This window comes from Suncus etruscus, chromosome 15 (genome assembly GCF_024139225.1).
Source record: "Suncus etruscus isolate mSunEtr1 chromosome 15, mSunEtr1.pri.cur, whole genome shotgun sequence".
NCBI lineage: Eukaryota > Metazoa > Chordata > Mammalia > Eulipotyphla > Soricidae > Suncus > Suncus etruscus.
Window position 1 is genome coordinate 64,994,391 of NC_064862.1, and position 25,733 is coordinate 65,020,123.

General features: G+C 35.5%; 1 protein-coding gene across 1 annotated transcript in view; it reads left to right on the top strand.

Moving 5' to 3' along the window:
* Positions 1 to 25,733, top strand: part of LOC126029907 (phospholipid-transporting ATPase ABCA3-like) — a 113,690-nt gene that overhangs the window by 82,444 nt on the left and 5,513 nt on the right. Inside the window, exons 24-29 of the mRNA XM_049788148.1 lie at positions 5,656 to 5,834; positions 14,497 to 14,622; positions 14,858 to 15,052; positions 20,899 to 21,086; positions 21,978 to 22,148; positions 22,742 to 22,932. Coding sequence (XP_049644105.1) covers positions 5,656 to 5,834; positions 14,497 to 14,622; positions 14,858 to 15,052; positions 20,899 to 21,086; positions 21,978 to 22,148; positions 22,742 to 22,932 — 1,050 coding nt within the window. The remainder of the gene's footprint in view (positions 1 to 5,655; positions 5,835 to 14,496; positions 14,623 to 14,857; positions 15,053 to 20,898; positions 21,087 to 21,977; positions 22,149 to 22,741; positions 22,933 to 25,733) is intronic.

Sequence of the window (25,733 nt, forward strand, 5' to 3'; positions counted from 1 at the left end):
GGATCTCTGCGATATCTGTCGTGATCTCCCCCTTTTCATTTCTAATATGGGTTATCAGGTTTCTCACTTTCTTTGTGAGTTTTGCCAATGGTCTATCAATCTTGTTTATTTTTTCAAAGAACCAACTTCTGCTTTCCTTGATCTTTCGGATTGTTTTTTGGTTTTCTACTTCATTGAGTTCTGCTTTCAGCTTTGTTATTTCCTTCTATCTCCCTATTTTTGGTTCCTTTTGTTGGTCATTTTCTAATTTTTTGAGCTGCATCATTAAGTTTTTTAGGTATGCCCCTTCTTCCTTCCTGATGTGTGCTTGTAGAGCTATAAATTTTCCTCTCAGGACTGCTTTTGCTGTGTCTCATAGATTCTGGCAGTTTGTGTCTTCATTATTATTTGTTTCCAGGAAATTTTTGATTTCCTTTTTGATTTTCTCTCGGACCCACTGGTTGTTCAGTAGCAGGGTGTTTAATTTCCAATTGTTAAATTTTTTCTTCTGTGTGGCTTTGTAGTTCACAACTAATTTCAGAGCCTTGTGGTCAGCAAAGGTAGCCTGCAAGATTTCTATCCTTTTGATTTTATGGAGGTATGTTTTGTGTGTCAGCATGTAGTCTATTCTGGAGAATGACCCATGTACATTGGAAAAGAATGTGCATCCAGGTGTTTTGGGATGGAGTGTCCTGTATATATCTACTAGTCCTCTTTCTTCCATAACTCTTTTCAGGGATAGTATGTTTTTATTGGGTTTCAATCTGGTTGACCTATCAAGTGTTGATAGGGCCGTGTTGAAGTCTCCCACAATTATTGTGTTATCATTGATTTCTTCTTTCAGATTTGTCAGCAATTGTATTAGATAATTTGCTGGTCTCTCATTGGGTGCATATATGTTTAATAGTCTGATTTCTTTCTGTTACACATATCCCTTGATTAGTGCATAGTGTCCATCTTTGTCCCTTACCACTTTTCTGAGTATAAAGTTGTGTCATCAGATATTAATATGGCCACCCCAGCCTTTTTGAGGGTGCTGTTTGCTTGGATGATTTTCCTCCAGCCTTTGATTTTGAGTCTATGTTTGTTCTGACTATTCAGATGTGCTTTTTGTAGGCAGCAGAAAGTTGGATTCATCTTTTTGACCCATTTTGCCACTCTGTGTCTTTTAATTGGTGAGTTTAGTCCATTGACATTGATGGAGATGATTGTCATAGGATTTAATGTCATCTTTGTAGATAAGTTTGCTGTGTTTGTTGGTCTCTCTTGTCTTAGAGTAGACCTGTCAGTTTTTCCTTTAAGGCTGGTTTATCATCTGTGAAGTTTCTGAGCTGTTGTTTATCCATGAACCTATTTATTATTTCTTCAAACCTGAATGTGAGTCAGGCTGGGTGCAGTATTCTCAGTGAGGCATTCATTTCATTCAGTCTTGTCACAATATCCCACCACTGTCTTCTGGCCTTGAGAGTTCTACGAACATCTTCCATATTTTTATTATAAACTTCTTATCTGAGAGGTTAATTAGGTGGTTCAAATTTATTAGGTCATCGGAGCTTTTGTCTTCATTCTCTGTGGATGGTGTTTGCCTGCGAGGTTTCCCATTGTCATGCTTGTAGTGTGGTTTTTTCTACATGTTGTGGTGGGGTTCATTGGTTAGAAAGAGTGCACGGCCGCGAAGCGAAGCCGCTCTTCTGCTTCTCTAGTTGACAGTTTTTTTGGGGTGCACTCCCTAGGCCTCTGAGGAAATCTTCACGGATTCAGAAACACAGGCAGACAGGCACAGGCAGGAGAAGTTTCCCTTGAAGTCCTCAGAGTGAACAAAGGCACATTAGGGTGGAGCCTCCACAGACCAGAGACCTCAGCTTATTGGGCAGTGACACCCGCAGCCAGAATGTATTTACTGGGCAGCTTCAAAATGCAGTCTTTTGGGGTTGCGCTCCCTAGGCCTCTGAGGAAATCTTCAGGGATTCAGAAACACAGGCAGACAGGCACAGGCAAGGAGAAGTTTCCCTTGAAGTCCTCAGAGTGAACAAAAGCACAGCCAACAGACTTAATTCTTACATCAAAAAGGCAAAATAGAAATATGGATGGCCTAAGAAACAAAATTCATTCATATTTTGATTATATAAAACACATCTAAAAATCACACGATAGGGGTCAAAGAGATAGCACAACAGTAGGGCATTTGCCTTGCATGCAGCTAACCCAGGACAGAAGGTGGTTCAATTATCAGCATCCCATCTGGTCCCCAGAGCCTGCCAGGATTAAGTCCTGAACTCAGAGCCAGGAGTAACCCCTGAGTGCTGCCAGGTGTGACCCCACCTCCAAATCACAGTGTAGACAGAGGCTCAAAGTAATAGGATGGAAAGCAATTAAACAAGTCATTGAAAGGCAAAAGAAATGAAAGGCTGTAAAAAGAAAGCAGGGACAGCTATATTTATATCATACCAAATTTTATTCAACCTAAAGAAAATAATTAGAAATACTCCATATTGGACAAGTGAATAATGAACCCAAAACTACTAACTCTAATCAAAATCAAAATTTGGGTCATCAAAGTTAATGTGGCTTTTACTCACAAACCTAGAGAAATACATGGAAAGAAACATGGAAGTAAATATGCAACTGTCACACTGGATAGATCTAGTAGACAGAATATCAGTAAAGACATCACAATCCTAAATGAGGAACTAGAAGAGCTGGAACTAATGGATTTATACAGGGCCTTCCATCCTCAAAAAGATAATACATATTTTTCTCTAGTAAAAAGGAACCATCTCCATGATAGACCACATTTTAGGATATAGATCTAACATCCATAAATTAAAAAACATAGGACCAAGTATCCTATCAGACGACAACACCACAAAGATAGAAATTAACCATAGGGGAAGGGGGACAAAAAAAATTAACCATGAAAAGATGTGTAGAAACTGTAACACTTGGAGACTGAATAACTAGCTGATAAATAACAGTTGGATCAAAGAGGAAATAAAGGAAGAAATAAAAAGATTCCTTGAGACGAATGATAATAAAAGAGCAAGTTACCAAAATCTATGGTACACAACAAAAGCAGCACTAGGGATAAATTCATAACAATACAGACCTACATACGAATAAAAGATAAAGATAAAATTAATAACCTGAACAAATACCTTAAATGTCTAGAGAACCAACAACAAATGAACACAAACACTAATAGAAGTAAAGAAAGAATAAAAACTAGAGCAGAAATCAATGACAGAAACCAAGAAAGCAAAACAAAGAATCAATAAAATCAGGATATAATTTTCAAAAGAATAAACAAGACAGACACTTTTGGCTTACTAATGAGGAAAATAAAAAGAAAGAGCTCAACCATTAAGATCAGACAAAGGTTGGGGTGGGGACAGAACTTATCAAAATTGAAAATATCTTGAGACCTTCCTATGAACAATGCTTTTTTGTAAAACTAGATAACCTAGAAAACATGGACAAATTCCTAAATACATGAAATATCTTTAAACTGAATAAGGAGGAAGTAGAAAGTCCAAACAGACTAATGGTAAGCAAGAAAATTGAAACAGTAATTAAGAAATAAAAACTCTGGCCAGATGGGTTTATAAGTAAACTTTATCAAATCTTCAGAGAAGACTTACTGTTGATTCTTTTTTTTAATGGGCCACATCTTATGGTAATCAGATTTAACCTGAGTAGACTCAAGTGCAAGTTAAGCACCCTACTCATTGTACTATCACTCCAGCCCTGTATTGATTCTTAAGTTCTTCCAAATTAAAAACAAAAATAAACCTTTGTAACATCTTCTATGATACTAACATTACACTGATATACTGAGAGCCAAAATTGACAAAGATACTCAAAAATATGAAAGAGAAATAAAGAAAAAAAGTTTAGATCTTTTTTTTGTTTGTTTGTTTGCTTTTTTGGGCCACACTCGGTAACGCTCAGGAGTTATACTCCTGGCTATGTGCTCAGAAAATGCTTCTGGCTTGGGGAACCATATGGGACAACGAGGGATCAAACCGATGTCTGTCCTAGGTTAGCGCTTGCAAGGTAAATGCCCTACCACTTACTCCACTGCTCCGGCCCCTAGAATAATCTTCTTAATGAAGAAGGTGTTCTTTTTTTTTTTTAATAACTAAAACCCAACTACAAACATGCTTGTAATTACGGTGCTTAAATAAAGATATTTATCTTACAAAAGAAAAAAAAGATAGTATGGTAATAAAACTCAGGGATAATAGAAATGAGTTTTGAAAGGACCAGCTCACAAGAGAAAGATTACCACAAAGTTTGGTGAGCTCAGTTAGAGAAATAACTATACCAACAACTATCATTATAATGGTAGCGAGTAAATTTGTCTTTATTTCCCTTTTTCATATTTTTGTAGTATCTTTATCAATTTTGGCTATCAGTTTACTGTTAGCATCATAGAAGATGTTAGAAAGGTTTCCTGCTTTTTTGATAGTTGGAAGAACTTAAGAATCAATACAAGGCCGGAGTGATAATATGAGTAGGGTGCTTTTGCCTTGCACTTGAGTCTACCCGGGTTAAATCTGATTTACTCTAAAATGTGGCCCATTAAAAAATAGAATTACCATAAAATGTGGTCCATTAAAAAGATTAAAATAGAATGCCTGTCTCAAAGACATGTGGGGGATGGGGAAGGAGGGAGATATAGGGCATTGGTAATGGGAAGGTTGCACTGGTGAAGGGGGGTGTACTTCTTTATGGCTGAAACCCAACTACAAACATGTTTTAATAATGGTGCTTAAATAAATATTTTATTAAAAATAAAAAATACAGTAGCAAGCACATTTGTGAAAATTTTTATATATCCAGTGAAGTCATTAATATAATGACAGGTTTAGTAATCTTGTTGTTAGTGTCCATTTTGTTAAATTGGTCTGTTCCTACAGGGATAACTGCGTTAAATAAATGAAGTTGTCAGAAATTCAAAGCTCTAGCACTAAAATTCTGACTTTTAGAGGTGTGTACTCAGCTGCAAGGCCTCCTGGAAGAAAAAAGATATGGAGGAAGAAAAAAAAAAGATATGGAGGGAGGGTCCTGCACTAGTTCCAAAAGGCCCTGGTGATATCAGCCCAAAGACCAATACCTGAAGTTTGGCCAGATTGTATCCCTGAAGGAAATTGTAGAGGAGTGATGTGGCAGGGGCACTGGGAAAATGGTAGTTTTGGGTGATAAAGACAGCAGGCATGGCTTTGACAGGGCAGGGGCTTGGCCGGCCCTCTTCTCTGAATTTGCCAGCTTTCTGTTGCATGGATGGTGTATCCATGATCTTTCATGGCTTGGTTTACATCTAGTTTGAGAAAAGAGTAGCTTTTGAATTGTTTTGCAAGAACTTTCAATTTAATATTTATAATTATCAATTAATATTTTATGCTTTTGAAAATAATTTTGAGTATATGTATTATATACATTATTTTATAGCAAGAGCTAGAAATATGTACATGCTTACATGATTGCAATCTATTATATTTATGAACATTAGTCTTAAAAGTGGTTCAAATAATTTTCATGTAACAGGACAATTATTTCTACTTTAAATATTAATTTATGATTTCAACTTAACTTAATGTTTTATTTATTTTTTTATTGTACTTTTAGTCTCGTGTCAATGTTCTGTTGTAAGAATTTCTGATTTTCCACCCTCAGGTGAGGATTATTTTATTTATTCTCTTAAAGAGAAGATGATTGGAAGGTATCTCATGAGAATGATTCTTACAGGCTTTATTTGCCTTATATTGATCATCTTTTTGGAAACTACTTTGTGGAGGATAAAAACATTTTTCAATCAAAATATTGCCTTTAGTTTATATAAGATATTCAGGCAGGTAAGTACTTAACATTAGACCATAAAAATAATGTGAAGGTTGGAGTAATAATACTGAGGATAAGAAACTTGCCTTGCACATGATCAAGCAGGATTGGATTCCTGCAACCACGTATGTATTCCCAAGGCAAGCCAAGAGTGATCTCTGAGCACATAGCAAAGAATAATTTTTGAACACCACCAGCTGTACTACCCCCCAAAAACAACCGAAAAATAAATTAAAATAATACTTGAAAATTGCACATGAAACATGAAGTAATATATAGTATATATATGGTATATATTGTGTATGCTCTATATAAAATCATATAGTATACTATAGTGTACTATACCATCATAGAATAATATATTGTATGCTATATTATACATCTCACTACATGAAAGAAAATTATACTGACAGGAATGCATTTTCTTTAAATTTCTTGAAATGCATTGTTTAAAATTTACATATAATAAACTACATTCATTCTGTTGATCATATGAAATAACTAAATTTTATCTTAGCTTTTCTCAATTACTATTTTCTGCATCTCAACGTTTATAATTTCCTATTAATGTTTGCATTCTTTTAGTATTCTTTTGGGATTTTTCATGCTCATATGTTTTAAAACTTCCATTTTGTTCTAAAATAACACTTAATATTAGAAATTTTCTTGTAGCCTGTGCTTAAGTTGTTCATTGAAAAAAAGTTTTTTTGTGAATTTTCAATATTACTTACATTCAAAGCATTTTTATAATTTCCTTTATTCCCTTCCTTGGAATAATTTGCAAATATTTCTTATGTTTCTAACCATATTATTACTATTGTTTTTTGTGTTTGTTTTTATTTATCTATTTATTTATTTTGGTTTTTGGACCACACCTGGTGATGCTTAAGGGTTACTCCTGGCTATGCGCTCAGAAATTGCTCCTGGCTTGGGGGACCATATAAAACTCTGGTGGATCGAACCACCATCTGTCCTAGGTTAGAGTGTATATTATTGCTATTGTTTCTTAATTTATTTTCTTTTCCATCAAAGAATAATCTTTATGCTATTTTCATTAAATTATTGTTTTTTTGTTCTCCAACTTAGCATATAGTCAATCTTGAGAATGTCCTTTGTATGTTTGACACAAATGTGAGCTTTGCATTTACTGTTGCATGTTCTTGCTCTGTGACATGAAAAGAATTAGAAAGTACTGTAGACTTACAAAAGGCAGGATTATATTAAGTTGATAGTAACACAAATGATTGAGTAGAAGAGAACAGTCTCAAACGTTGTGGCGACAATAGCTTCTCAAAATGGTGCTTCTGCAGATTTTTCCTTTGTTTTGTTTTGTAACCTGACCCTGTTTGTGTTCAGGTGGTGACATGGAGCCAGAGCTCCAGTTTGGCTCCTTGACCTTTTAAGACAAGCTGAGACTAGCAGAAAACATTTGAGTTTGAAAAATCTTTTTTCAGTTGGGTGCTCTACGGAGTGGGAAGGGAAGAAATAACCAAGTTTGGGAAAAGGTTTTTATTTGACTTCTTGATAGAATAACACAACCTAGAAGCCATAGTGGTTGAAGCCGTATTCATGCTGAGAAAGGGTCCTTGCTACTGATTCTTGAAATATTGCAAAGGGCATAAAATATATTAATGTTTATAATAAAATAACATAAAGAAATTCCCTTAAGACACATTTATTTCAGAATCTTCTGAAAGTGTCTCCTCTGTAAATACTCCCTTATAAGATAGGGTAATGGAATTTAATCTGGAATGGTTCTATAATTTTAGTAACGTGAGGTGTGGATTTGAGTGCTTTGAGGAACCCAACCCCCTGGGGAAGAATACTGAATAAAACCCTAAATACCACATATAAGTATGTCATCTTCTTAAGACTTTTCAAAGCTTCTTTCCCAGAGCTCAGTAGTTATCTAGTTTTAATAACTCACCTGGACTAATCCCAGATCTACAACTGTTTCCTAATAGCCAGGGTAACCTGTTTTATTACTTACAACACATACATATCATTGTCTCTCAACAGACTCAGCAGTTATAGTAATCAAGTCAGTCAAAACCTATCTATAAGAGGTCTCTGTGTCCATTGGGGAAACAAGAAATTATTGGGTGTGAGAAAAACCACATTTCCACAGGCCAGAAAGCCATACTCTCCTAGACAGTATCTCATGAACTAAGAATAGATATTTGCTTCCTTAATGTGAAACACTACGAGTAAAAGAAAACTTATCCACTAAATAATTCTTCTAAGAACTTGGTAGTGTTAACACTAACTTAGAAAAAAAGTAACAAACAAGCAAAACAAAAAACTATGAACAGGTTAATGAATTCACAGAAGGTGGTTGGGAGACTGAGAACTGCTTTTTCTATCTGTGCCTGAGGGAATTTCAAAAAATATTACAATCCATTCAACTGCCTTATTCTGAGTTTGCAGTGACAATTTGCAAACAAACCTCCTGGTTCTGAGGTTTAATACCTTCTGCCATACCTCAAAACTAAAACTCATTGGACACAAAACTCAGTGGCACGTCTCCATGTGACACATTTCTGTGTCTCCATGTGCTTGACTATGATTTTGTGTCCCTTGTGTCCACTGCTCCTGATGGCCATCTGTGTCTCTCTTAATCACCTATGTCCAGTGAAGCATGAATCTTTTATGTCTATTACATTGCAGTCTAATTACTCTGAGATTCAATGACAATTCAGTTTTATCCCAAGCTATGCAACTCTCTTTCTGTCCTGTCCTGCTTGTTACTTGTGTAGGTTGAATGTCAAAACAGAAAACCTCCTTTATTTTTTTAAACATTTTTTATTTAAGCACCATGATTACATATATGATTGTAGTTGGGTTTCAAATGAACCCAACTTCAGTACAGCCTTCCCACCACCAATGCCCTCTATCAACCCCCTTCCTCACCACCTTCCTGTATTCGAGACAGGCATTCTAATTCTTTCACTCATTAACATTGTCATGATAGTGTAGTCATCTCTCTAAATAAATTCACCACTCTATGTAGTGAGCATCAATCAAGAGCCAGTCCTTCCAGCCCTCATCTCTGTTGTTTCTAGGCTTTAATACAATAATGTCTTTGGTTTTTTCTTTTTTTGTTTGTTTGTTTTTCTTAAAACCCATTGATGAGTGAAACTATTTTGTGTGTGTCTCTCTCTCTCTGACTTATTTCACTCAGCATAATAGATTTCATGTACATCCATGTATAAGAAAATTTCATGACTTCATCTCACCTGACGGCTGCATAATATTCCACTGTGTATATGCACCAGTTTCTTTAGCCATTTATCTGTTTAAGGGCATCTTGGTTGTTTCCAGATTCTGACTATTGTAAATAGTGCTGCAATAAATATAGGTGTGAGAAAGGCATTTTTGTATTGTGTTTTTGTGTTCCTAGGGTATGTTCCTAGGAGTAATATAGCTGGATCATAGGGGAGCTCAGTTTACAGTCTTTTGGGGAATCTCCATATTGTTTTCCATAAAGGCTGGACAAGATGGCATTCCCACCAGCAGTAAATGAGAGTTCCTTTCTCCCAACATCCCTGACAGCACTGATTGTTCTTGTTCTTTGTGATGTGTGCCAATCTCTGTGGCTTGAGATGGTACCTCATTGCTGTTTTGATTTGCATCTCCCTGATGATTAGTGATGGGGAACATTTTTTATGTGTCTTTTGACCATTTGTATTTATTCTTTGAAGAAGTAGCTGTTCATTTCTTCCCATTTTTGATGAAGTTAGTTATTTTTTTCTTGTTAAGTTCTGTCAATACCTCGTATATTTTCTATATTAGCTCCTTACCTGATGGGTATTGGATGAATAATTTTTCCCATTGTGTGGGTGGCTTTTGTATCCTATGCACTATTTCCTTTGAGGTGCAGAAGCTTCTCAGTTTAATATAGTCCCATCAGTTTATATCTGCTTTCTCTTGTTTGGAGTGTGCTGTTTCTTCATTGAAAATGCCTTTTGTCTCAATGTCATGGAGTGTTTTACCTACTTGTTGTTCTATATACCTTATGGTTTGGGCCTGATATCAAAGTCTTTAATCCATTTGAATCTAACCCTTTGTTCATGGTGTTAGACGGAGTTCTGAATTTGCTTTTTTGCAAGTGGCTGACCATTTGTGCCAACACCACTTGTTGAAAATGCTTTCCTTGCTCCATTTTGTATTTCTTGCCCCTTTATCAAAAATTAATTGATTGTATTTCTGGAGCACAGTTTCTGAATACTCAAGCTTATCCCACTGATCTGAGGGTCTTTCTTTATTCCAATACCATGCTGTTTTAATAAATATTGCTTTGCCATATAATTTAAAGTTGAGGAAATTAATGCCTCCCATGTTCCTTTTCCCAAGAGTTGCTTTTGCTATTCGTGGGTATTTATTGTTCCAAATGAATTTCAGAATGTCATTGGTATCCTTAGAAAAATCGCATTAAATCTGTACAATGATTTTGGGAGTATTTTAATGATGTTAATCCTACCAATCCATGAACAGCATATGTATCTCCATTTACGTGTGTCCTTCACCTCTTTTTTTTTTTTTTTGAGTCATACTCGGCAGTGCTCAGGGGTTAATCCTGGCTCTATGCTCAGAAATCGCTCCTGGCAGGCTTATGGGACCATATGAGATGCCAGGATTCAAACCACCAACCTTTTGCATGAAAGGCAAACACCTTACCTCCATGCTATCTCTCCAGCTCTATGGTCCTTCACCTCTTTAGTCAAGTTTGACTCCAAGATATTTGACTCTAATGTGACTCTAATGTGAATGGGATTGTTTTCTAATGTCCATTTTTTCTCATTATTGGTGCACAAAAAGCCATTAAATTTTTTGTGTTAATTTTGTAGCCTGCAACTTTGCTATTTAAATCTATTGTTTCTAGGAGCTTTTTTTAGAGTCTTTAGAGTTTTCTAAATATAGTATCATGTCATTTGAAAACAGTAAGAGTTTGACTTCTTCCTTTCCTATCTAGATGCCCTTGATATCTTTTCCTTGCCTAATTGTTGTGGCAAGAACTTTCAGAATTATGTTGAATAGGAGTGGTGAAAGAGAGCAGACTTGTCTTGTACCAGATTTTAGAAAATGTTATTTGCCATTGACTTGTGGTAGATGGCCTTGACTATATTGAGAAAAGTTTCTTCCATCCCCATTTTGATGACAGTTTTATTTTTAAATCAATAATGGGTTTTTGATCTTATCAAATGCTTTCTCTGCATCTATTAATATAATCATATAGTTTTTATTTTTCTTTTTGTTGATATGGTATATTATGTTGATTGATTTACGATGTTAAATTATCTTGCATTCCTGGAATAAAACTTCCTTGGTCATGGTGTATAATTTTCTTGATGAGGCATTTGATCCTATATTCTAGAAAGTTTATCAGGGATATTGGTCTGTAGGTTTCTTTTCTTTTTTTCTTTCTTTTTTGCAGCATCTCTGTCTAGTTTTGGTATAAAGGTAATGATAGATTCATAAAAACTATTTGGGAGTGTTCTTGATTTTTCAATTTTATTTAAGAGCCTGAAAAGTATTGGTAATAACTCCTCTTGAAAGATTTGAAAGAATTCGTTAGTGAATTCATCTGGGCCTAGGCTTCTATTTTGGGGGAGACTTTTGATTACCATTTTAATTTTCTCAGTAGTGATGTGTATATTTAGGTATGCTATATCATCCTGGTTTAATCTTGGAAGATTATAAGAATTAATTTCTTCCAGGTTCTCATGTTTTGTGGCATAGATTTTCTCAAAGTAGTCTCTGATTACCCTTTAAATCTCTGCAGAATCTGTAGTGATCTCCCCCTTTTCTAATCTGGGTTATTAAGTTTCTCTGTCTTCCATTATTTTTGAGGTTTGCTAATGGTTTATCAATCTTGTTTGTTTTTTTCAAAGAAATAACTTTTGCTTTCATTGATCTTTTGGATTGTTTTTATTAATTTCAACTTCATTGACTTCTGCTCTGAACTTTGTGAATTTTTTTCTGCCTATCTATTTTGTTCCTTTGGTTGTTCATTCTAATTTTAAAAGCTATGTCATTAAGATTTTTATCTAGCTGATTCTTCCTTTCTAAATTGTGCTTGCAAAGCAATAAATTTTCCTCTTAGCACTGCTTTTGCTGTGCCCCATAAATTCTGGTAATTTGTGTATTCATTGTTATTTGTTTCCAGGAATGTTTTTATTTCCTCTAATTTTATCCCTGATCCACTGGTTATTCAGTAGTTGTTGTTTAATTTTCAGGTGTCAACAACTGTATTAAATATTTTGCTAATCCTCATTGAGTGTGTTTATGTTTAGTAGTATGATTTCTTTTTGTTGTGCATATCCCTTGATTAGTACAAAATGTCCAATTTGTCTCTTATAGGTTTTATGATTCTAAAGATTATTTCAACAGACCAATATGGCCACTTCATCTTTTTAAGGGAGTTGTTTGCTTGGATGATTTTCCTCCAACCTTTGATTTTGAGTCTGTCTTTTCTGACTATTCAGATATGTTTCTTGTAGGCAGAAAAATGTTGGATTCAGCTTTTTGATTCATTTTGCTACTCTGTGTCTCTTAACTGGTGCATTTAGTCCATTGACATTGAGAGAGATAATTGTCATGGGATTTAGTGTCATCTTTGTGTGAAAGTTTGGTGTGTCTGTTGGTCTTTCTTGTCTGAAAGTAGACCTTTCAGTTTTTCTTTTAAGGCTGGTTTATCATCTGTGAAGTTTCTGAGCTGTTGTTTATCCATGAAGCTATGTATCCTTCCTTCAAACCTGAACGTGACTCGGGCTGGGTGCAGTATTCTCGGTGAGGCATTCATTTCATACAGTCTTGTCACAATATCCCACCACTGTCTTCTGGCCTTGAGAGTTTCTTGTGACATGTCTGCTGTAAGTCTTAGGGATGCTCCTTTGAATGTAATTTCCCTTTTTGATCTTGCTTCTTTCAGTATTCTATCCCTATCTGTGGGATTTATCATTGTGACTAGGGTGTGTTTTGGGGTGTTTTTCTTTGGGTCTATTCTAGCTGGTACTCTTCAAGCAGGCAGCATTTGGTTGCATGCAGCATTTAACTCTGGAAATTTCTCTGCAATGATGTCCTTAACTTTGATTTTTCCTAGGGTTTTTCTTCCTGTGTCTTTGGGACTTCAATGATTTTTATGTTGTCCCTATTGTGTTTATTGAAGACTTCTATTTTCATCTATTCACATTCTTTGAGTATTTTTTTCCATTTTTCTGATCATTTGCTTTAAGGTTCTTTCCAATCTCTTTTGTTGTATGGAGTTTTTATGCATCTCATCTCTCTACTCACTGATTCTGTTCTCAGCTGCTGTTACTCTGTTGGAGAGGCTTTCTACTGAGGTTTTCATTTCATCTGAGTTTTTCAGACCCATTATTTCAGTTTGGAGTTTTCTGATTTCTATCTTTATGACCTCTTGATTTTTATTTGTGTTCCATTCAACTTGATAAATGCTTTCTTTGAGTCCTATGACCATCCTCCATATTTTTTCTCTATACTCCTTATCTGAGAGGCTAACTGTAATTGTCTCTTCTCAGGTCATCAGAGCTGCCATCTTCATTCTCTGTGCATGGAGTTGGCCTGCATTGTTTTACCATTGTCTTGCTTGTACTGTGTTTTTGTTTTTGTTTTGTATGCATTATGGTGGAGTTCATTGGCTAGAAGATCAGCAAGGTCATGAATCAAAATGGCTGTGCTCCTTTGACACCACCTTTTGTGGGCAGGGTAATCCTACCTTGATGGAATGAAGTTTGCTGGGATCTTCTTTTGCAGCCTCAAGCAGGAAATCAGGAAGCCAAGTAGAAGGAATTCAGAGAACCTATGTAAGTCCACGGCAGGAGCCTGGCACCACTGTTGTGGGCGGGGATTAAGTTTGCTGGGGTTTTTCTCTGTAGCCCTGCTGTTATTAAGTTTGCTGAGCCTGAAGCAGAAAATCAGGAAACCAAGTATGGAGGAATGCAGATGACCTTTAAAATCCCACAGCAGGAGTCTAGAACTTCTTTTATTTTCTTCTTGTATCTCATGATCTAGTAACCTACAATAAACTAGATTAGACTTTGAGGATATTAGACCTGTCCTGTGGGAGGTTTTTTTGGTTTGTTTTTTGTTTGTTTGTTTGTTTGGTTGGTTTGTTTTTATTTTCTTCCGCTTTTGGTTCATATCTGGCAACACTCAGGGGTTACTCCTGGCTCTGCACTCAGAAATTGCGCCTGGCAGGCTCAGGGGACCATATGGGTTGCTGGGAATCAAACCACTGCTGGTCCTGGGTCAGCCACGTGCAATGTAAATGCCCTATGCTGTGCTCTCTCTCCAGCCCCTAGACCTATGAGTTTTCATTTTGTCATGACTGGTTTGAATAGTTAGTTGCTTTTCAATATTTAGACCCTATCGTTTAGCTTGCTAATTTACACTCTATAAACAGTACAGAACAGTTTTTCTTTCTCCCCAAGTCCCCATACTCTATAGTCTGATAAAGTATTCATTATTGGATAACTAGTCAAGAGCTACAGAAGTTGTATAAGTTGTTGATGGTTAATATTTATACATTTTTAGTGACTTAGACATTCTATTTTGTCATTAAGATTATCATTCAGTTTAGCTTTTAGGAAGAGACTTGTTTTAAACCATATGCTTAAAAACTTTCCACCTATATGATTCTTGTCTTGAAAAAATTAGAAAAATATGTCTCAAGAATTATATACAGAAACAGAAGATGAAGATGTACAAAATGAAAGAATAAAAATTATGACAATGACCCCAGAATCACTGAATTCAACAGTACTTATAAAAGAACTCATAAAGGTATCAGCATTTGTAGCTAACAAATGTTAGTTTCATTCCTTCATAACTATTTGTCATTTCTGCATCAATTGTCACTAGGTGTTCATGACTGTGTGTAAATGTGTGTGTATGTTTTCCCAGAGTAATAGAAAAACTCTTACAAAATACCTTAAAGTTGTCTATGACACAAGGGGGGGTGTTTTATGTCTTTTATCTATACATATTCTTCACTATAATGTTTTTCTATATATTTTAGATATATTTTAAATATCCACTTGTTATTGCTGCGAAAAATATCTCCCTTGAAATTCAAAAGGGAGAGTGCTTTGGAGTGGTAGGATACACAGGAGCTGGTAAAACTACTTTATTTAAAATTCTGACAGAAGAGGAGACTGTTACATCTGGCGATGTGTTTATTGATGGTTCTAACATTACTAAAAATACCAAAAGGGTAAGAAGCTATTATAGTCTATTACGAGAAAGAGGTATGAAGACATATAGTGTATATATAGGCTAGAGATACATGCCAATTCTGAAATGCATTAATATTAATACTACAAACTACATTTGTCTATTCTAGACAACATTTTTCATTGATTTTTTTACATTTGACCAATATTGTAATGGAATATCAGGTGGTTAATCTTACTGCTCTATAGATGTGTGATTTTCACCTTTCCCTTACAGAGCCATTTCATTGCTATCCAGGACCACACAAAAAATACACTCACTCCTACACTTTTCCTTATTCCCCATTAACCACCATGTGAAACAAAAAGTTTTGAGGAGACACATTGACTCAACAAGAGCAGAAGATAAGATGATAGCATCTTTTTTCCTTTGAGATTGTTATAGTCCAGGGCAAATTTTCTCAACACTGTATCAGTAAAGGTGCTGTTAAAAACAAAAAAAGGAAAAAGAAAAAACTCAGTAAAATACTATTGACACTTCAGTTACAACTAGACCTTGATCAATCTTAGAATCCTAGAACAGTCCAGATGGACTTTTAGAGTGATGCCAATCAAAGTAATCAGGACTGATGAGGTATCTCAGCAGTACAGCACTTGCCAGTCATATTTGAGGCCCTGGATTTTTATTCCAGCAGCACATAAAGAAGTAGAAAGGTGCTGGTCAAAAATACATAATCAAAGTAAGTGAATTGATATCCCTTTCATAAAAATGACTTGTAAAATATCTTATACAAAAATGTCTTTTATATTTATAGCCCTGTATTAACCAATAATTTTCTGAACATACCATCTGGCAGACAGTAATAATCAACAGAAGAAACCAAATAGAGAAAGAAATTCAAGGAAATGAAATGTCTAAGGTGTCACATACAAACAAGTAAATGCCTGGCAAGAGAAAGTGTCCATTTAGTTTAGCACCTATAATGTCAGCTTAAGGAAGATGGCATGTTATAATTCTTTCCTCTTCAGTTCATGAGACACTATAATCATGTAATTAGAAACATGGGTTTGAACCACTTTGTTTGAACTAGTTTAATACCAGAAGTAAAGCTAAAATTTGAATTATTATGTTGCATAAAATTATCTATGAAGGAAAGGGATAACTTAGAAATGACTTGAAGTTGTAGAGATGTCTTATTAAATAACTTGACTCCATCTAAACTAGAAACAAAGAAGCCAAAGAAGGAAAAATTGATTTATAATTAAAGGAGGTGAGTGTCTAATTATGTATTTCCTGGGAAGAAAGGAGTGGATAAATTTCCCAATAAACATTTTTATTTGTGTCACTAATTAAACCCATTTGGATATATACCAATTAAATGTTAATTAAATATTGGATAATAAATATTGGATAAATGCCAAATAAATCCCTTCAGATAAGTATTAATTATTCTGGTAACATTGATAGTTTCCTGATGGTGAAAATTCATGGAAATCTTAAATTTAGTAACAAAGAGAAAAGTCTGGACCCTATAAGTAAGTGTCCACTTATAAGTTGACTCTATAAGTGTCAACTTTTAGAGACCAGAGCAGAGGTAGAGCATTTATTTGCCTTGCATGAAGCTGACCCAGGATGGACCTGGGCTCAATCCCCTATGTCCCATATGGTCCCCCAAGCCAAGAGTAATTTCTGACCAAATATCCAGGAGTAACCCCTGAGTGTCACTATCAAGGGATGTGGGCCCCCTCCCCCCAAAAAGAAAGTGTCAACTTTTAATGTGATTAGATATACAGGCAAAATAAACGAAGATGAAACAAAAGACTGATTCAATAAAGCCTAAGAAGTTTTCTCCCCAAAATCCTATGGAGTCTCTTCAGTTTCATGTATCTTGAATATTTAATATGACTGATTGTTACCTTTTGCAGCTTAAATTTTTTTCTTTACATTGTCTTTTTATTTTGTTTTTGTGCCACGTCTGGTGGTGCTCAGGGCTTACTGGTCTGCACTCAGAGGTATCTGAGCACTTAGCAGGCTCAGGGTATCACAGATGATACAGGGATTAAGTCCAGCTCAGCTACATGCAAAGCAAATTCCCTATTTACTATTCTATCACTCTGACCCATCATTGTCCTTTCTTAAATCATTGTCCTTTTTTTTTAAGGAAACTGCATAACAAAATCAGCTATTATAAGAATTTTTGAAAATAGAATTTTATGACACTCAAAACATTCATATAACTGTTATCATCCATATTGAAAATAATGCACCATTGAAAAATAATTCCCCATTTATTCTTCAAGCTATTCACCATCATTATACATTTGGCTATTATAGATTCTAATAATAACCATTATATTATAAGAATAGAAATATTGTTACCAGGTCTACCCCTCTTCCTCTTCCCCTCCTCTCCTCTCCTCCTCTTCCCTCCTCTTTTCACCCCTCCCTTCTCCTCTTCCCTAGTCTCTCCCTGCCTCTTCTGTCCTCTCCTCTCCCCCCTTTTCTTCCTCACACCTCCCCCACTTCTCTCCCTTCTCTTTCCCCTAAAAAAAAGAGAAAAAAAAAGAAATACTGTTACCAGATCTCCAAATAATTTATTGAACATAAGTACAGTATATTCACATTGTGGAAGTACTTTGCACCTGGCTAATCCAGGTTGGATCTCTGGCACCCCATATGGTCCCACAAGCTTGTCAGGTGTGATCCCTAGTACAGTTACAAGTAAGACTTGAGCACCACTGCACCACCAAGTATGGCTCAAAGCCAAATCAAAAAATTTTTACAAACAAATCCCTAAGTTATTCATGATTGAATTTCAGGCATACAATGTTCCAACACCAGTCCATTCAACCAGAGTGCACTTCCCTCCACCAATGTCCCCAGTTTCCTTCCCACTCCACAGCCTGTCCCTGAATCAGGTAATTATTTCATCTCCCTTTCCTCCAGCCCCAACTTTTAGGCACTATGGTTTACTATGGTTTAGTATGGTGGTGTTTACAGCACTGTAAATTCTTTTATTCCCTGGTTTTGGTTCAAAGCAACCACTTTCCTCTATTATTGTCTTAGCGGTCCCTTCACAGTCCTGCCCTATTTCCTCTCCAATAGCAGTCATCCATCTCAAGCTCAGTTCTGTTCTTCATTACTATGGCCTTTGGCTTTTGTTATTTTTCTACTAGATTTTTATTTTTTAGCCCGAATATACGTGAAATCATTCTGTCTGTCCCTCTTTCTCCAAGGCATTTCATTCTTCAATGTATAGTCAAATTGGATGATTTCATTTTTCTTTATGGCTGGGCAATATTCTATTGTATGTGTAGTACTATAGCTTCTTTATCCAGTCATCTGTTTGATTCAATGTGGCATATTGTGTTGAATATTTTTAAATCATATTCACTACAAATATTTTATAGTCATTCTTTAATATTGGATTTTATTAATATAATCTCACAGAACGATTGTGACAATGCTCTGTTTTGTTGGTATTTAAAAGAGCTTTAAATTGTGATAAAAATTTACTTCTGACTCCTTTGTTCCTAAAATATGTTGTGCAGAACATTTTATTATTGTTTAATATCTGTAATTGTAATTGATAAGCTCAAGCTACATCTTTCTTATTTAGCTTCAAAAGGTTACACTATTCTAAAAAAAATCTATCCTAGGATATCTACTTTGTTGTTAAATCAATAACCATGATGTATTGTATTTTTGCAGTATTCACCTCTCACTTATGCTTATTTTAATTTAATGTTTTGGATCTTTGTTTTTCAAATTAAAAACAATAAGATTTTATGGAACCAGAGCTATAGCACAGGTGGTCAAGTCAATTCTAGTTTGACCCTAGCATTGCTGATGATCTCTATTAGGTCCTCTAACCCCCATAAGGAGTGATCTTTGAGCACAGAGCCAGGAATAAGTTCTGAGCAAAGCCAGCTGTGGCCCAATTCCCCTACAAATAAAACTGTATTGACTTACAATTGTTTTACCAAACTTGAAATTTCAGGCAAAAAGCCCTACAACTCTATGTGTATAATTTTACCACACCTATGACCAGAAGCTCTTGGTGCTAATCCCATATCAGATTAACGCTACTTCTTTTTTTTTTTTTTTTTTTTACCACAGTTTCCCTCTCTCTGGTAATCACAGTATTTTTTTTTTTTCAAAAAAAAAGAGAGATTTCGTTGCTATTTGGCTATTAATATTTTGCAAATGAAGAAAGCCATCTCCCACTTTGTGGCATCTTTTTAACTTAATCACCTCAAATTCCATTCACATTGTCAACAAGATAAGACATTCTTTTTTGTTTGTTTGTGTGGGGGCCACACCTGGTTACACTCAGGGGTTACTCCTGGATATGAGCTCAGAAATCACTCCTGTGGTCGGAGAGATAGCATGAAGGTAGGGCATTTGCCTTGCATGCAGAAGGTTCGAATCCCAGCATCCCATATGGTCCCCCGAGCTTGCCAGGAGTGATTTCTGAGTGTAGAGCCAGGAGTAACCCCTGAGTGCTGCTGAGTGTGACCCAGAAACCAAAAAAACAAAAACAAAAAAAAAAACAACGAAATTGCTCCTGACTTGGGGGACCATATGGGACACCGGGGATTGAATCCAGGTTCGTCCTGGGTCTGCCACTTTCAAAGCAAACAACCTACTGCTGCGCTATAGCTCAGGCCCCAAGACTTCACTTTTAAATAACTGAGGAGTATTCCATTGAGCATATATTATATAGATAGATATATAGATATAGATATATTTGCTTATTTACATTTTATTGCACATTAAGTAACATAATTGCAATAGTGTTAATGCATATGATTTTGATGAATCATTACACCACTCAGGAAATATCACCACTGCCATAACTCACTTCTAAACCTTTTTTCCTTTCACACTCCAAATACTTCATGTTAATTCCAGTTTTGTAATGAAAGGTCGAAATTTGTTAATTTATTTTCTTGTCTCCTTGTCCATTGGGTTATATATATATATATATATATATATATATATATATATATATATATACACATATACATACACATGCCTCATTTATCTTTAAAATTATATAAACTTTAAATCTATATCTAAAATTAGTTTCAGCTGATTTTTCCAAATGCCCAGGAACATATAGTTATATAGTAATATCTAGAGGAATAAGTGTTCATTTCAATTACTTGTTTGCAAGAATTTAAATTGTGGCGGAAGCTATCGTACAATATAGAAGGCATTTGCTTTGCATGAGTTCAACTGAGATTTGATCCTCAGAATTCTATATGGTCTCTCAATCTTACTAGGAGTGATCCCAGAGCACAGAGCCAGGGGTAAGCCCTGAGTACCATCAAGTGTGGCCCAAAACATAAAATAAATTAAATTAATTATTCTAAAGTTAATTTTAGTTTTATATTTTATCTGTCAGTATATATCTTTCTATAATACATAAAAACTATTGATTACTTATGAAGTAACTGTTATTTAGAACAGGTATTTATAACAGTATCCCATTTGAAAGGATCACTTTGCTTCTCATTCAATTTCACTTTAAAACAAGATAAATACATGACTGAATGTTTTTTAGTGCAACATCTTCCATGATGGCCATATTCATTGAAGTGTCTCATTAATGAGGGTAATTTCTAGTTTGTGACTACTGGCCCAACACCAAGGATTTTACTATTTTTTACTTATGATTTTATCATACGCCAAAACTCAATTAGGGACATGTTAATCCAATTTAGTACAAGAGATCCAATGATTATAAATTTGTAGGCTTCAGAAACCAAACATTTTGGTAGAATTCTTAGAAGAAATGTCTCAAGCATTAGGAGTCTTCTCTCTGTGAGTCCTAGCAGGATAGATGGCATAGACATTTATTAAGGCAATTCTTGCATTTAGGTGAAGTCAAAAGTTGGCTATTGCCCTCAATTTGATGCCTTGTTGGATTATATGACTGCTCGGGAAATATTGATCATGTATGCCAGATTGTGGGGAATACCTGAGCATAGTATTAGTGAGCATGTAACAAGAAGTTTGTGTTCTCTACAACTAGAAACCCACGCTGACAAGATTATAAAAACATACAGGTGAGTCATTGTATATCTCCTGCCATTACTAAACAACAGTATAATGGGTTGCTGAGATTTTAATGTAGCCATAGATCAATGTAGTTATATGATTTACCTTTGCAGGTAAATCTTAATTATTTTTTAAATATCATCTCAACATCCATAAGAAGCAGTTAATACTTCTTCGTGTATTTGTTTTACTCCTGGCCCTGCACTGAGGAATTACTCCGATGGGGCTCAGGGGACCATACCAAATCTGGGTCAGCTGCATGCAAAGACAAGCACCCTACCTCTGCAATATCTCTCCAACCCTGCCATATGGAGCTTATTGTCTCTATGGTTCTTTGTCTCTCTTTTTTTTGTTTGTTTTTTTTGTTTTTGTTTTTGTTTTTTGGGCCACACCCGGCGGTGCTCAGAGGTTACTCCTGGCTGTCTGCTCAGAAATAGCTCCTGGCAGGCACTGGGGACCATATGGGACACCGGGATTCGAACCAACCACCTTTGGTCCTGGATCAGCTGCTTGCAAGGCAAACACCACTGTGCTAGCCGCTGTGCTATCTCTCCGGGCCCGGTTCTTTGTCTCTTAAGAAAGAAATGAATTCAGGCCTTTCCAAATGTACTAGGGTTTATGTACCGGAAAAAATAATGACACCTTAAGAACAAAATAAATGCCAGTAAAAACAATGTGACAATCACATAAAAGTCACTTTTTATATTCCAAATAAATGAATGAATATGCACTTTGGGGTTTAACTAATTTTTTGAATGCTCATATAATTACCATTGAGACTGACTAGTAAAACATTTGCTAGAGTATCAGCATTTGAAAATTTGGGCTAAGTTTTTTCCTGTCAATAACTGATTTGTATATCCTCTTCTTTCTTCTACTGTTCCTTCAAAACCATGAAGTGGAGGGAACAAACGTAGACTGAGTACAGCTATTGCTATGATGGGAAACCCTTCAGTCATTTTGATGGATGAGCCATCAACTTGTATGGATCCCCTTGCCCGACACCTGCTCTGGAATGTCGTGACACAAGCACGTGAGAGCGGCAAGGTCATTGTGATATCTTCCCACAGGTGTGTTTGTTTGGGAGGCTTGCTTCAGGATTAACACTATTAGAGTGGCTATAAAATGGAATTATGGGGCCGGAGAGATAGCATTGAGGTAAGGCATTTGCCTTTCATGCAGAAGGACAAGATGGTGGTTTGAATCCTGGCATCCCATATGGTTCCCTGTGCCTGCCAGGGGCGATTTCTGAGCATAGAGCCAGAATTAACTCCTGAGCGCTGCAGGGTGTGACCCATAAACCAAAAAATAAAAATAAAAAATAAAAAAATAAAAATAAAATAAAATAAAATGGAATTATGTGGGGCTAGGAATATGGGATACTAATTACCTTCAATAATTGAGTTTCTTATGAAACTAAATTAATAGAGTGGGTCCAGAATCCCCAATGAGTTAAATGATCAAATGCTTGGTGAGAAAATAGGAAGTTAGAGATGTTTTCTCTGAAGGAGGGTAGGGGAGATTTTGCTATTCTGCTAATTATCACGTGTAAAATCTTCCTTTCCCAAATGTAAGCATAGAGCTCTATTTGAACCACAGAACAGAAGGTCCTCCAAAGAAGAGGTTTTTAGATTTATTCACTCTGGTGCTTTTGTTTTATTAGTATGGAGGAATGTGATGCCATCTGTACCAAACTGGCCATCTTGGTACAAGGGAAGATTGTGTGCTTGGGCAGCCCTCAGCATCTCAAGAACAAGTTTGGCAACATTTACATAGTGAAGGTGAAGGTCAAGAGTGAGGCACGTGAGCAGAAAATGAATGAGTTTAAAATTTTCATTGAGACAGAATTTCCAGGTAAATTTGGTTGAGCTAATCATGTTAGAAAATTTTAATTCCTCATGTTCTTTTTTTTTTTCCCTGCCCCGTCCCCTCATGTTCTTATATCATGATAACATGAGTGATATATCTTTAATAACTATTTTAGTATTATTTATTGATATTTAATGCTGAATTCCTTGTGGGATATTTGCTTCTGCGATCCACCATGCTTCTACAGAAATATTTTTACTAATTTCTTGCATTATTTAATAAGACAGTTTGGGCTTGTGCTATTCACATGAAATATAGATCTAAACTAGTGCCTCAGCACTATTCTAAATTTTTCCACATGGTATGTACATATAAACTTTATTCAGCTATTTTCTTTCAAATAAGCATAGAACACTAATGTTTTTTTTTAATCTAGATATGGTCTTATAAATGCAAAGAAGAATCATTTTTCCTATAAAACTAGGTTTGTTTCAACATGCATCTCACCTTAGAATGTATAATGCCAGTGATGCCCTTTCTCTTACCTCTGTCTACAAAATAGAAAAAAAGGCAAGGCAAACCTGTTAAGAATACTTTTATTGTTTCAATCTTAGTTTCTACTTTCTAGTATTAGTGATATGTTGCAGAATTTCCCACTGTTTGTCAGGCTGAGAAAGTGGAAGTTTCTGTCTAGGCAATGGAAAATAACTTAATTAATGCAGAGTAAGAATTAAAATAGAGGGGGCAGGAGCGGTGGTGCAAGCTATAAGGCATTTGCCTTGCACGAGTCCCCCAAGCCAAAAGCAATTTCTGAGCATATATCCAGAAATAACCCCTGAGTGTCACTAGCTGTGGCCCAAAAACCAAAAACTAAAAATCAAAAAGAATTAAGATAGCTAAAGATTTGGTGGTAAAGCACAGATAGAGAAGAGATGCATAGGAAGACAGTTACCTTTTGGGGGGCATAGCAATGATATGTATCTTGAAGCATGCACATGAATAAATTCAACATTCATTTTTGCTCAGCAAATAATTTAGTACATCCAGATGTTGTCAGGTTCTTCTACTGTTATCCAGGAGATCTTGATGGTGCTGTGGATCTAATCAGGGTTATTTATATACAAAGGGCCTTAACCTCTGTACTATCTCTCCAACTCTCAGTAAAGATTTGACATTTACTTTATCTAAGTTCTATCTTATCAAATGTCTCTAAATGATCATAAAAATTATTTATGATCAGAAAAACCTTAGCAATTTTCTCTACTCAAAGGAGAGCACTAAACACTGAAACAAGCCCTACCTTTGAAGATGTATACACAGGTACTTAAAGGAAATCTAGGTGCAAGATACAGGTTTCATCTACATTATTAACTGAAAGGTGGTTGTTGAACATTCTTTCCTCACATTGCTCTTGAGAAAATCGTTTATAAAAAAAAAAGCTACATAATGAAAAAGGAATGACAGGAACTTATACATAATTATTTTAAAAAGAACAAATCGGTATCACTAAAAAGCAATCTACATGTTTGTGAAATCTATACAATATGTCTTCTAAAGGTAAAATTTCTGTGCCTTTGTTAGAAACTTTATTTAAACACCATGGTTTACAAAGCAGGAACTATGCCACCATGCCTGATAATTGTTCAAAACAGCTCAGATGTAGTAATTTAGTATATGGGGGAAACTCATCTATAACAGCATTAAGTTCATTGAAATACAGAAAAGATGTTACAGAATCACATTACTACCCAAGTCTGCCGAACTTAAACTCTGTAATTGTTGTCAATACTGACAAAAACAAATCAAATAGTAACTATGAAGATCACTAAACAGCTGTTATTTGGTGCACAGCAATTATCCCTACTTGCTACAACTATCCCTAATGGGGTAGACTTTGATTCCACACTATTTGTAGGATATCAGTAACTAAAAATTCTTGAAAAGATTCCGACAAAATAGATCTCCAGGCCATAGCTGTTACAGGAAGTCTGAAATGACAAACCCTCAGTTGCCATACAGGATTACATAAATTTAATGCCAGAGACCCTGATCACTGCCCAAGTTTATATTTGAAATAATATTCACATAGAACTAGGAACAATACAATAAAAAGGAAGAATTCAGTTGTTTTTATAGGTGAGATAAAATCCCAGGAAGATCTTCAAACCTATCAGCAGTCTCTAATATAGAAACGCTGCACCTCAGACCAACAATACTATTGATGTTGAAATGAAATGAAAAAACTTACTAAAAGAGGCCATAATTAAGCTTATTAAAAGTTTTAAATAATAAATGAAGAGACTTTTCAAAGCCAAAATGAAGCAGCTGAAAGAGTACAATAGTTAATCTGAAACCAGATAGCAGGTTTCAGCAGTAAAAAAAAGTAAAAAAAAAAAAACAAAAAACCCTGAGCCTTAAGAAAATTTTCTGAGGGCCCGAGAGATAGCATGGAGGTAAGGTGTGCCTTGCATGCAGAAGGTCGGTGGTTCAAATTCCAGCATCCCATATGGTCCCCTGAGCATGCCAGGAGTGATTTCTGAGTATAGAGCCAGGAGTAACTTCTGAGTGCTGCCAAGTGTGACCCAAAAACCAAAAAGAAAAAAAATGTTATGGACATAATAAATGAAGAAGAGGATAAAGAAAAAATAATTATAATAGATGGATAACACCCTACAAATGTAAGGTTCTTACTGTAGTACGTTTTATCTTCTACTTCTTACTGTAGTAAGAATAGCATCCAAATTTTAGGAATTCCAGATGGAGAGTAAATAGAGACAGGAGAAGGTTGCTGGTGGAAGTAGTGGTAAATAGTTATCCCTATTTGACAGGAAGGCCTGTATTCTGAT